Below are 12,609 nucleotides of genomic sequence, written 5' to 3' on the forward strand. Positions count from 1 at the left end.
CCGCACCTGAGGCAAACCCCTGCAGGGTTGGCAGGTGGAGGAAGGATATTGGTGTAATTGCCTTCAAAAATAAGTCTTATCCCCAGAAATTTCCCTTAGAAATCCTTAGAATCACAGAATCATTAAGGTTGGAAAAGACCTCTAAGCTTATTGAGTCCAACCGTCAGCCCACCACCACTCTGCTTACTAAACCATGTCCTACATCACCACATCTAAACATTTTTTAACACTTCCAGGGATGGTGACTCCACCACTTCCCTGGGCAACCACTTCTCTTGTGAAACCCCTTATGACATAACTGTAAGAGAAGGAAATTAGAGAGAGTTTTCTGATTAAAAAGATTGTCAACTGAATTAATAATAATAACAAAAAAATAGTAGTGTAGGTCTACAGAATTCCTGAGTAGTTAAATTGCTAAAGTGAGTTTTTCTTCCTGACTATATTAAAGAAAAGATCGTAACTTCTCAATTATCAGATCTAGAGTGTCCTGGATCCTCTTGGCAATTCTGGAGGACGTTGGGCAGGCAAGGGATTTGCCTCAAAGTTCAGAAATGCATCAAAAAGACTTTAGTAGATGCTATTTTCAAGACCTTACTAATAACAGAAGTTTGTGCAATTTTGGGCTTGGAGTTTTGTGATCTCTGACTCAAACAAGTCAGTGTAAGTGGTGTGTGTGGGTAAGGTCAAAATTAGATACTCAAGGTAAATTGGAAGGCGGAAGAACAGGTTGCCCAAGGAAGCTGTGGATGCCCCATCCCTGGAGGTGTTCAAGGGCAGGTTGGATGGGGCCTTGAGTAGCCTGGTCTAGTGGGAGGTGTCACTACTCATGTCAGGGGGATCGGAACTGGATGATCTTTAAGGTCCCTTCCAATCCAAACTATTCTATGATTCTATGAAATTTATTTAAATAGCCCTGGTCTGTCAGTCTATTGGATGCTTAGCTCGTGTTAGAGGACCAATTAGTTAGTGTTAGTTCAGCAACTGCAGCTGTCCCTCCAAATCCATTCCTCAGCTTCTATTAGGTAGATTAAGACAATTGTTTTCTTTTCTTAATGTCATCTTAATTTAAGAAGAGCTGCCAAGTTGGTACTTCTGGGAGGAAAGAAGCATTCTTAAGGAAGCAAGAAAATAGCTGCTTCTAATGAATGTTTAAAAGCATGTCATAATTTTTAGTCAGCTGAAACGCGTAGTCACCATTGGCTAAGTGCAGTGATTCATGATTTCTTTTCAAATGTGAATTAGTTTGTATTGCATATTGTAATATGAGTGCTCTGTGTTACAATTTTATTCTGGCTAAATAGCTGCAGTAATTTGTAGAGCAACGTCACTGTTGACTTTGTCTGGCAAGATCAAGGCTTCGAAGTTTCCATGGGAACATTGAGCTTTGAGATGGTTTGAAAAGTGAGCACTGGACCTGAGCTGGATTTTTTAGCACCCACAAGAACACTCCCAAAAACTCATAAAACCCCTCTCTCCAGGTAGTGTCATGCAGCAGGAAGTCACAGACTTTCAGAGGATCTTTGGCTTCTCCACTGTAGGCATGGGTTGAACCTGCAGTTTGGGTTTCCCTGGTATGGCTCTGGTCAAATCTGCTGGATCCGCCATAGGCTGCAAGTCACTTCTGCCCAGGAATACTGCAGGATCACCACAAACCGCTGCAGCCCCCATGCGCCACACCATAGGATCAGTGCTGCTGATGCTGATTCTTGTGAATCCCTGGTGCTAGTGGTTAGCACAGTACCCTTTTCTGAATGTTCAGATGTGGGGCTTCGGATAGGCTTGAAAGAGGTGTTGGAATGGTGCTGATGGAACTGAGAAGTGGTCCCAAGGACAACTGTCATGAAGAGTCACTGGCACAGGTTGCCTAGAGAAGTCATGGAAGCCCCATCCCTGGATGTGTTGAAGGCCAGGTTGGATGAGACTTTGAGCAAACTGACCCAGTGGAAGGTGTATCTGCCCATATCAGGGGCCTTCAGTCTGCTCTTTCCTGACTTTTGGAGGCTAAATTTCATGACTTCAGGGGCTGTATCAATGCCACAGTTAGTGTGTCACACAGCAACGTGTGTTTTTTCACACTTTCCTTGGCTCACATCTGGGCTGATGTGTGTTTGCATCCTGAAATGCTGATTATTTGTTTTCCTGGCATTCAGTGCTCTGTTTTGTGTTTTGACAGGAAAAGGTCACTGTTAATCATCTGTTAATTCAAGGAGCTATATTAACAGCCCTTAATCCATGCAGAAAACATGTAAACATCATAATCTAGTCATGAAAAATGCTGTTGCGCTGTTGGCACCCTTGTCACTATGCTGTGGGTAATACAAAAAGTGTTATGAGTGTTGTTTGAGAAAGGAGTTAACTATACGCTGTTAAATTCATCTCCCTACTTAAAAAAACCAGCCATCAGGCTCCTGTGCCGCCCCTCTAGGGAAAATTATAGAATGTTCTGAGTTGGAAGAGACCCACAAGGATCATTGAGTTGAACTCCTATCCCTGCATAGGACAACCCCAACATTCACACCATGTGTCTGAGGGCATTGTCCAAATGCTTCTGGAACGTTGCCAGGCTTGGTGCCGTGACTTCTTCCCTGGGGAACCTGTTCCAGTGCTCCACCACCCTCTGAGTGAAGAACCTTTTTCTAATATCCAACCTAACCCTCCCTTGACACATCTTCCTACCATTCCTTTGGGTCCCATCACTGGTCACCAGAGAGAAGAGATGAGCACCTACTCCTCCTTCTCCCCTTATGAGGAAGCCACAGACCAAGATGAGGTCTCCTCTCAGTCTCCTGTTCTGCAGGCTGAACAGACTAAGTGACTTTAGCTGCCCCTCATATGGCTTTCCTTCTAAAGCCCTCACCAACTTTGTGGCCCTTAGATGATGGTTATAGCAGCATGATGCTACCTGGTAACCTCAAATTTCTTAGATTTTAGCACAAAAATATTTTTTTTAAGTCTCTTGAGTTACAAGAATAAGTTTATAATGAGACCATTAAAAAGATGAGTTGCTAAAATCATTCTTAATCACTGTGTGATCCATACCTCTGAATGCGTTTTTCCAGGTTATTTAAAACAGGCAAGGCCTGGACTCTATTTTATCATTGTTAGTAGCAGTGAAATCATGCAGTATTCTCATGCAGTTGACTACATAAACCATGAGTTGGGGTTTTTTTCCAGTCTACTTTAAATTATGATTTGAGCTTCATAATTGCTCTCAAGATAGTTTATTTTTCCAGAGGCTTTTTTTGTCAGTTCTGAATAAGCTGATCATACTTTTAACATGTATCAGAATGAGGTCTGGAGGACTGAAACTTCAAGTTGAATTGCCTATTTCAGAATAAAAAGAAAAATCAATTTTTAATGAGTACTAGATGTAAGCATCTGCTGTCCCAACAGAAGAAAATCCAGTTTCTTCCTGTATAGCAAGCAGCAAGATAGATACCTCAGTCCATCAGTGCTCCATCATTCTACTTAGAGGTTTTATTGACCACACTCCAGCTCATGCATCTCCAAGGACCCAGCTGGATTCACCCTTTCTAGCACTGCAGTACTTGGAGGTGGCCCCTTGGCAGTTGGTGTGTCACAAGGAGTACAGGTCCAAGACAGTGTCTATCAACTGAGAAGTTCCCCAGTATCCTCCTTCCCTGACCCTTCCAGTTCTGTGAATCCCAAGGAAAGCTCTTCCAGGCTTCACTGTTTGTGACCCACCTTAGGTGTAGTGAAAAGCAGTAAGAGTAGTGACAAGTGCTTTGCGTTCTCCCATAGAAGAGTAGCTATTGTCAGAGAAAAAACTGTTACAGAAAATAGACAACTGTCGGCATTTAGCAGCCTGCCTCTTTAGTCTGGCTTGAAAGGGGTTTTCATCTACTGGGGTTACAAACCTCTAATTCTGCTTTTTACCCTCCAGCAATACAGTTACCAAATGTCTGATCATATCAGAGCATGCACAGAAATGCACATTGTGGGAAAAAAAGTATGTAGACACAGAGTCTAATCGTCTCCATTGGCACTTCTTTGCGGGTTTGAGGAAACTGAGCTGTAAAATCAAAGGAGCTTTGTAATGGTAGGGAGAACAATGGAGCAATGATTAGCAGGTCATCATCATGCTTCTCATGTTTATTGACCTCCCCTCAAACTGGTTTTATTCATTTCAGTGAAAACTTATTCTTTCTCCTCTTTGCTTCTACTTTCATGCTGATTTCTCCAAGGCATCATGGTAAAGGTGGTTTCACAGAAGCCAGAGAACAAGGATGCAAATGCTCTAAACTGGATCCTTAGACGGCCTCTCAGGAGATTCCTAAGGTGTCTTCTCCCTGATGTTTAATAAAAGTGAAAACACAGAAGTCCCCAGCAGATCCCACAATGGGGCTGTCCAGAATTATTTAACATAATCTGACGCTTCATAAAGATGAAAGTAAATCCCTAAACACTTCAAAAATCTAGGAAAAAAAAATGGGCAGGAACAGTTAAGCAATATTTTTAGGCCTAAGCTGAAAATACTTCAGTTTAAAGGAAAAGTGGGCTGTTAAAAATGTATTTTGGAGCCATAGTGTTTCTTTGCCCCTTAGATTCTTCTTTGGAACTCATCAGTTGATTGCTTCACTGCTGTTGTCCTGTCTGAGAAGAGGGCCTGCTGCTGTGGACAGTAACACTTCTGCTAAGTCATTCATTGAGATGTTCAGTTTGGAGGGAACGAGAGTCTGGATTTCGAGAGTCTCATGCTGTTCACTGCTGAGGGATCAAGCATACAGCCTGTAATCCTGGAGCTCCACAGCCCTTGAGAGTTTCATTTTGCAGTCTGAACTTTGTTTCTGATGATGTGCAGGTGTCCAGGCATTCCTGTAGCATTTTACTGGATTTAGTTTGTTCAGCAAATGCGTACTGGTGCCCCAGCCCTACTGTGCTTGTGAGCACTGGTTGATAGGCACCCATTACTGCCGTGAGGCAGGGGAGGGTGATTGCTTTGCCAAATATTTGAAGAATCAGAGTAAGGAGGGTTTGGGTATTGCTGCAGGTTTTCCTAGAAAAGCCCGATGAAATGGATGTTCTTTTACCTCCCTGCCCTGTTGCTGCTCAGCCGGTGTCTGGCTGTCTGCAGGCTCTGCCCTCATTCCTGTGTTATCCCAGTCTTTTTGACAGTACAGGATTGGTTTTCCTTTTCCCAGCTTTCTCCAGGCAAATGTGGAATGTGGTGCCAAGGTGTGTTGCGCTGCTGTTGTGAAGAGTTTGTGTTTGGGGGTTTGAGCTCCTCCCTGGGCACAGCTGGGACACTGCCCACCAAGCAGGGGTGAAGGAGGGCTGTCTGTGCTTAGTGGTCACCCCTGCTTCTCATTTGCCATTGCTCACCGTAGCCATGGGAACGGGATGCACGAACAGAACACCTGCCTCCCTTGTGCCAGCTTCTCAGAAAATGTAGGTCATTCTGGATGTATCCTGTCTTTATCTATTTCTGCACTGAGTCAACAACCAGCCACATCTCATTTCTGTAGCACAGAGCTGTCTCGTTAGGGAGATGATTTTCCAGTGTGCTGGATGTGTATACCTTAGCAGGTTGCTGCTGAGCACATCGTGATATCATGGGCTGCTGCCCTGAGTAAACTTGGACTCTTGGTTCTTTGGTTTGTTTTTTTTTTGTTTTGTTTTGTTGGGTTTTTTATTATTTCACTTCAATAATGGAGCTTTATGTGGTTTTGTAATGCAGTTGGAATCAAGGGAAGCCCTGTGCTTGGTTACAGTGGTTTCGGTGATGGTCCTTGGCCATGCTCGCTTTCCCAGGGCAGGAGGTGTGTGAGGATATGGTCACCTCTTCCATAAAAGAATTGGAGAAATCGTGGATGCCCCATCCCTGGACATGTTCAAGGCCAGTTTGGATGAGGCTTTGAGCAACTTGATTTAGTGGAAGGTGTCCTTGTTCATGGCAGAGGGCTTGGAAGTTGATGGATTTTAAGGCCTCTTCTAACCCCAAACCATTCTATGATTCCCTTCCCAGCTCTCTGGGGAAGAAGGCAGGATTGTGGGAAGTGCTGACTCCTACAGCACTTAAACCTTCTTATGAAAAGTTTCTTGCTTTAGCTCAGTAAAGCAAGGTTTAATCTGAGTATGAAGACTGGTAGAGGAAGTTCAAAAGACCACTGGAGAAACATGAAAAATTATCATTTGTATCCTGTGCAACAGAACATGTATTTTGAGCAAGAAATTTAATCTGCTTTGATGCAGAGATTGCAATTACTTCTCTGATGCTTGTTTGTTGGAATCATCATCATTTTAAAATCAGTCCTAATATAATACTTAATCTGGTATCTGTAATCCTTTTATTTAGGACCATTATACTTTTGTAATTTTTTAATGTTCTTCTAGGGAGGAAGCGTATTTTTTAAGTAGGTTACCTCTTTAAAGACTTCCATATCTTTGTTTAGAGCCAAACACAACTGATGATGGGGCTGAGAAATATTTTGTGTTCCATCTGTCACATTGTCCCCTGTTGCCGTTACACAGGTCGTGCTCCAGCTCTGGCCCGGCACACCTGCATTCCCCTATTATTGCCTTTATCCCCATGGGCTGTTTTCACGTGGACCACAGTTTCAGCAAGTGCTGCCCTGCTGTGTTCCTGTACTAAACCCGTTGCTCCCATGGTGCCTGTAAGGACAGAGTTGCATGTGTTGGATTCTTGAGTTAACTTAGATCACAGAGCCACAGGATCATTTAAGCTGGAAAATACTATAAAGATCATTGAATCCAACTCTAAATCTGACACTGCAAAACCCACCACTAAACCATGGCCTTAGGCACCACATCTACATGTCTTTTAAATCCCCCCAGGGATGGTGACTCTACCACTCGAGTGATGATTGCACCACTAGGCAGCCTGTTCCAGTGCTTGAGAACCCTTTTAGTGAAGTAATATTTCCTAATATCTAGTTTAAACTTTCCCTGGATGTGGGAAGATATGGGAATGTGGAAGCTGATACCACCTAATCAGCTGCAAAATGTTAAAGCCATGGTGTTTGCATTCCCTACATTTGACCTAGTGAGCAGACTTTTTGTCCTGATGCTGGTGGTTTTCCTTATTTCTAGATAAAATAGCCTGTCCTGGTGTCTGAGCTCCATCTTTTCGAGTCTGACTTGACATAAAATTAAATCTTTTGGTTGTGTTCCTGCTGGTCCAAACTCTAAATCTTATTTTAAAAAAAACACAAACAACAACAACGTAGAAAAGCCCCAGCAAAAAACCCGAAACTGCTTTCAAGGAAGTAACAGTTATTGTCTTCATGTACTTACCATGGGTAGTTGCCAGTGTTTTAGTTTGTGAACCAAGCTGTTTTCTAGCCAGACACTCCTTTGATTTGACACTTCATATTGTATTGCACTCAAGCAAGTTAAATAAAATTAGGGAAGACTCCCAGCCAAAACTAGAACTGTGACAACAATGAGATCATTAAAAATAAAGGCTCAAGCATATAAGTCAATGTGAGTTCAGCCTGGTCTATGCTGTCAACCTGGTGTTAAAATTTGCTGACGTCACTCACAATAATCGTACTGGCTCCAGCAGGCTTTGGCTCAGTACTTTCCAGCAGACACAGCAGCATAGTGGTCCCCACGACCACCAAGAGGATTACAGAAAATGTGATGGCAGTTTCTTCACGTTCACTTTCCTGCTCCTTGCTCGACCTGCCTATGGTTCTTGGCACATGGGATATGTCTTGACATTCTTTTTTGCACTGCAGATAGTGTAAACCTACCCTTCACATCATTCGAATGCTCATTTAAGAATTCTTAGAAGGATTTTCCTAAACTTAAACTGATGAACATCTTGCACTTGATGTCCATCCAAACGCATCACATTTCTGGTGAGCAACACATGAAATACAGTAACTTCATAGAATCATAGAGTGATTTGTGTTGGAAGGTACCTTAAAACCCATCCAGTTCCAAACCCCCTGCCTTGACAGGGACACCTTCCACTGCATCACGTTCCTCTAAGCCTCATCCAGCCTGGCCTTGAACACCTCCAGGGATGGGGTAGCTACAACTTTTCTGGGCAACCTGTACCAGTGCCTCACCACCCACATGGAAAAACGTTTTGTCCTAATATATAATCTATTTCTGCTTAAACCCCTCTCCCTTCATCCTGCCCCTGCACCCCCTGATAAAGAGACCCTCCCCAGCTTTCATGGAGGCCCTCTTTCAGCACTGGAAGGCTGCTCTAAGGTCTCCCCAGAGCCTTCCCTTCTCCAGGCTGAACAACCCCAACTCTTTCAGCCTGTCCTCAGATCATGTTTATGGACTCCTCTGGACTCACTATAATTGATGCCCTCACTTCACATGATCTGAAATAGTGGTGGGAACAAACAGGAGGCAAAGACTGCGTGTATACTGTGTGTGGAGACAGATGCTGAGCTGACCTGGTTTGGCTTTTGAGTGGGTGCTGTTCTGGTTTGTTGTCTTCTCTCCATCCCCATTGCCTTGACCCACTTTGGGAGAACTTGGCTACCACTACAGCAGCAGATTGCAGGAAGTCCAAGCAACCATATGATGCCCTGCGCTCTGAGGCTGAAGATTATGTCACACGTAGAGAATGCGCTCAATTTATAAGGATGATGATCTACAGATTAGTGTTCTTGAAAAGCATTAATGTACCTTTGGGAGGGGAAATGATGGCATGAACCATGAGAGATTAATATGATTAGCAGATAAAAAAATCCAGGCTGAAGTTGGGCACTCACTATCCGTTGCATTTCAAAGAGATTTGACCATGTAACTCTCTGGGCTTTTTCTGATCCTTCTTCCTATGAAGCACAATGTCTGTGAGCCATTTGCTTCCTTTATCTCTGCTGATACCTGTTAGTATCTGGTCATCTGCTAGCACTTCCTCTGCAAGATCAAAGTCTCTGCTGCACCAGCAGAGTTGTACACCGGGAATTTAGCTTGTGTCCTCTGGTCCATATTGCAGGGAAAGAGTTTCGTAAAGTGTAAGTTAGATTTATTCATGTTCATGAGTAATAACAGGGGAGCACAGAAACTGTACTAGGTGACAGTCTAGCATTGAAGCCTCAAGATGGTGTCAAAATCATCCATTATGATGAAATTCCCATCTCTAATCCTGAAAAAGATATACTTGAGTTATTTTTGAATCATGGAGTCATGGAATGGTTTGGGTTGGAAGGGACCTTAAAGATCATCCATTCCCAACCCTTCTGCCATGGGGGTTCTATCCCTGCACTCTCTAATAAAGTGCCCCTCCTCAGTTTTTATGTAGCTGCCTTTCAGTACTGGAAGGCTGCTATAAGGTCTCCCTGCAGGCTTCTCTTCTCCAGGCTGAACAAACCCAACTCTCTTCACCTGTCCTCATACAGCATGTGCTCCTGCCCTGGGATCAGCTTCATGGACACCTCTAGACTCACTCTAATAAATCCATGTCTTTCCTGTGCTAAGGACTTCAGTACTGAATGGATTTTTATTGCTGCTTTCTCTCCAGAAATAAATACACTGGTTTACTCCTGTCATCGGAGCTTCAACAGTAAATTTCAAAGACAAGCAAAGCACAAGGATCTGTTGGTGATGTGGTAATAACTCTGTGCTTTGATAGGATTAAGATACTGTTTTTCTACAAATATTGGCCACTTCTCTCAGCTCTAGTTATTCACTGGAGAGGGGAAATTGGACAGAGAGAGCTCAGGTGTTCGCCTCTGCTGCCTCACTGTGTGCAGCCTTTCACATGCCCACTTTTTGGACATAGCTAGTTTGTGCACAGCTGCTGCAATGCAGTTTGTTCCAGGTTTATGCCTGGAAACTTGTGTCTCTGTTTACATGCCCAAAATTTTAGGATCTTTCTTGTTCATCCATGCTTTCACACATACATAGCGGTAAATAAACCTTCACCAATACTGTCGTGTGCTGGGAACAAGATCCAAGATGGTAACGTAGACCTTGGCTGTGGGAGGTTGTGGTAGCACATCCAGATTGTTTTGTAGTTCCTGTGGGGATCGCCAGCTGTAATAGAATGCTGCATACCTAACACTGAGGACTGCAGCAAGGGAAGAGCACTGGCCTGTCTTGCAGGTCTTCAGAGGGTGTCACTGTCCTCTCTTCTGTCCCACTTCCCCCACTGCACAGGACACAGCTTTAAAACTTGGCTAGTGCATTCCAGAGGCAACTCTCTTTCCAAAGCATGTCCTCTGGGCAACGCAGGCAGGTCTACCCTCTTTGGGTGATGCCCTTGTTCCTCCACTCTCCATATTACTGACTCTGTTCCTTTACAACAGGTCTCAGTTTGTTTAAGGTTGTTCGGAGCTAGCCTGGGTGACTTCAAATTTGTCTAAGCCAGTAAACTAGAGCAGGCCAGGACATTTGCACAAACCTAGCTGTGATGGTGTGCTCTGTTAGGTGACTGACACACTTTTCATGTGGTTTTCCCTTATGCTAGTTAGCATTTTCCTATCCAGTGCCAGGACATGATTTGACACAAGGGATAGAGATCCCTCCCTCTGAGCAATATGGACGAGGTTACCCTTCTTGTGGACAAGAGTTTAGCTGCATGGACATAAACCATGCTGGGTTCTTTGCTGTCAGGCCAGAGATCAGGCCCTAACATGTTCTCTTTGATAACAAAGAAATTACTTTCTGTTTAATAATACAGAAATACAGATTAAATGTTCCTTGCATGAAATTGAAGGGTAGATTTGTTAGGTGTCCTTTCGAGTCTCATGTTCCCCATTGGGTCTCAGTCATTTGAAAGTCATTCCTGTGTGAAGTTTAGCTAGAATCATCACTGGGAACCCAGATGACATGGCAGGGCACTTCAGTCACAGCAAACAAGCTCCTTTCCCCTTTTCCAAAACACTTATCATTTCTAGAATAGCTCCTCAAGGGTTTAGATTTTCACAGAATGCAATGATAAAAAAGCCTTGCGCTGTGCAATAGGAGGGAAAAAAGAAAGGCAAAAATATGTGTGTCTTAGCAATATATTTAAAAAAAAACCCCTCTTGATGATGATGATAAAGTGTTGGCAGCCTTGGACAGCTTGTAAGAACTCTTTAGATAAATACTTAATGATCTTTCTGTTAAATCCCAGAGAGTCCCATAAATTCTTCTTGTAAAAGCGTATTTTTTTTTAAATACATACCAAAACAATCCTAAGATGAGTTGGGATGCCACAGTTTGTTTCCACTTATCAACCTCCAGACTTAACATTTTCTCTCTTCTTTTGCAGGCTGTGTATATGTTTTATGCTTTGGCAATTGTCTGCGATGATTTCTTTGTCCCTTCATTGGAAAAGATTTGCGAAGTAAGTATTAGAAGATGATACTTCAGCTTGTGCATTGCTTTAGCAGCAGTTCTGGAAAGACTCAGAATGTAATGATAGCATATTTATTGTTGTCTTAGAGCACTCCCCATGCTTCTTAGTTGCTCAACAGTGCGTGTGTGCATTGGCCCTGCTTTGTGTTGTCACTCAGAGGAGATGGGCTGGGAGTGTCCTGGCGGGTAGACTTGGCTGATGCTCCCTCTTAATGCTGGCAGTCGCCTCTCAAATAACAATTTCTATATAGAATTCCTATATATTTCTATGCATATATAGATACACATTGTACCACTTAAAAATGGGAGCAACTTATAACACAGTGAGTAACACATTCTCTAGAGCAACGATCCCCAAACTCAGCTCCACACTATAGGCAGTGCTAGCTGCAGCATGCATTTCTAGTTAGTAAGCCCAGCAGAGCTTGTTAGCTTGTCCTGTGCTGTGCTGCTGATGTGCTTCCACCTTTCCAGCTGAGAAACTCTGCCCTTGAGGTAGGATCTAGCCACTAGAGACTGCAGGAGGGTTGAGACATTACTCATTGTCCGTGTAGGGAACAGTGCTTTGGTTCACTTATGGCTTCTGGCCTGTCACTCGCTTCTGCTGGGACTTGGAAGATGACAGCCTTTTCTTCCTTGAGTTTCACATGGAAATACTGATTCACAAGGTGTTACATATACCATTAACTTAAAACTTTGAAACCTCCGAAGCAAGAGCTCACAGGCTGATGGCTTTCCAGGTGCTCCAACCTTTCACATTGCAATAGGTGCTATTGCCTTATGACTGTTTGTCTTTGTAGATGTCTCTTCCAAAACATTTAGTCCTACCCATAGTTGACAGAAATTAAAGCCTATGGTGATTTGCCCCAGTAGAAATCATAGAGGTATGAGTTTCATACCTTCTGTTGTGTTGGTGTAAGCTGTAAAGCAGAAGGGACAGCTAGGTCAGCTGTAAAGAAGCTCTTGAACAATTCCAGCAATTGGAAGTGACTCTGTCCCCCTTTTGCTGAGGTTGGCATGCTGAAATTTTAGAAGACAAGGAGTACATTTTAGTCTAAATCAGCTTGGACAGTTACTGGGTGAACACGGACCATGTGCCCAAAGTGACTCAGAGCCCTCTCAAATGTCAGTCTTGGGCAATGAAATCTTTGCCTGTAGAAAAGATGGTTTGATCTTGCCAGTTAGATATCTCTGTCAGTTAGAGTAGGCACCTGCCAATCTGCCTGCCAATAAGTGTCACTTATCAGGGCACAGGCTGTGCCTGGACCTCGGAGGAGGTTTGGGAAACAGTAGGAGAAATAATTTATGCTGACAGCT

At 43.4% G+C, this 12,609-nt stretch overlaps 1 protein-coding gene across 3 annotated transcripts in view; it reads left to right on the forward strand.

The window, feature by feature from the left end:
- SLC24A3 (solute carrier family 24 member 3) overlaps window positions 1–12,609 on the forward strand; it is a 209,137-nt gene that overhangs the window by 118,283 nt on the left and 78,245 nt on the right. For all 3 annotated transcript variants that reach the window (XM_069850350.1, XM_069850348.1, XM_069850349.1), the window contains exon 4: window positions 11,207–11,281. In XM_069850350.1, the coding sequence (XP_069706451.1) occupies window positions 11,207–11,281 (75 nt within the window). The remainder of the gene's footprint in view (window positions 1–11,206; window positions 11,282–12,609) is intronic.

This window comes from Phaenicophaeus curvirostris, chromosome 2 (genome assembly GCF_032191515.1).
Source record: "Phaenicophaeus curvirostris isolate KB17595 chromosome 2, BPBGC_Pcur_1.0, whole genome shotgun sequence".
Classification (NCBI taxonomy): Eukaryota; Metazoa; Chordata; class Aves; order Cuculiformes; family Cuculidae; genus Phaenicophaeus; species Phaenicophaeus curvirostris.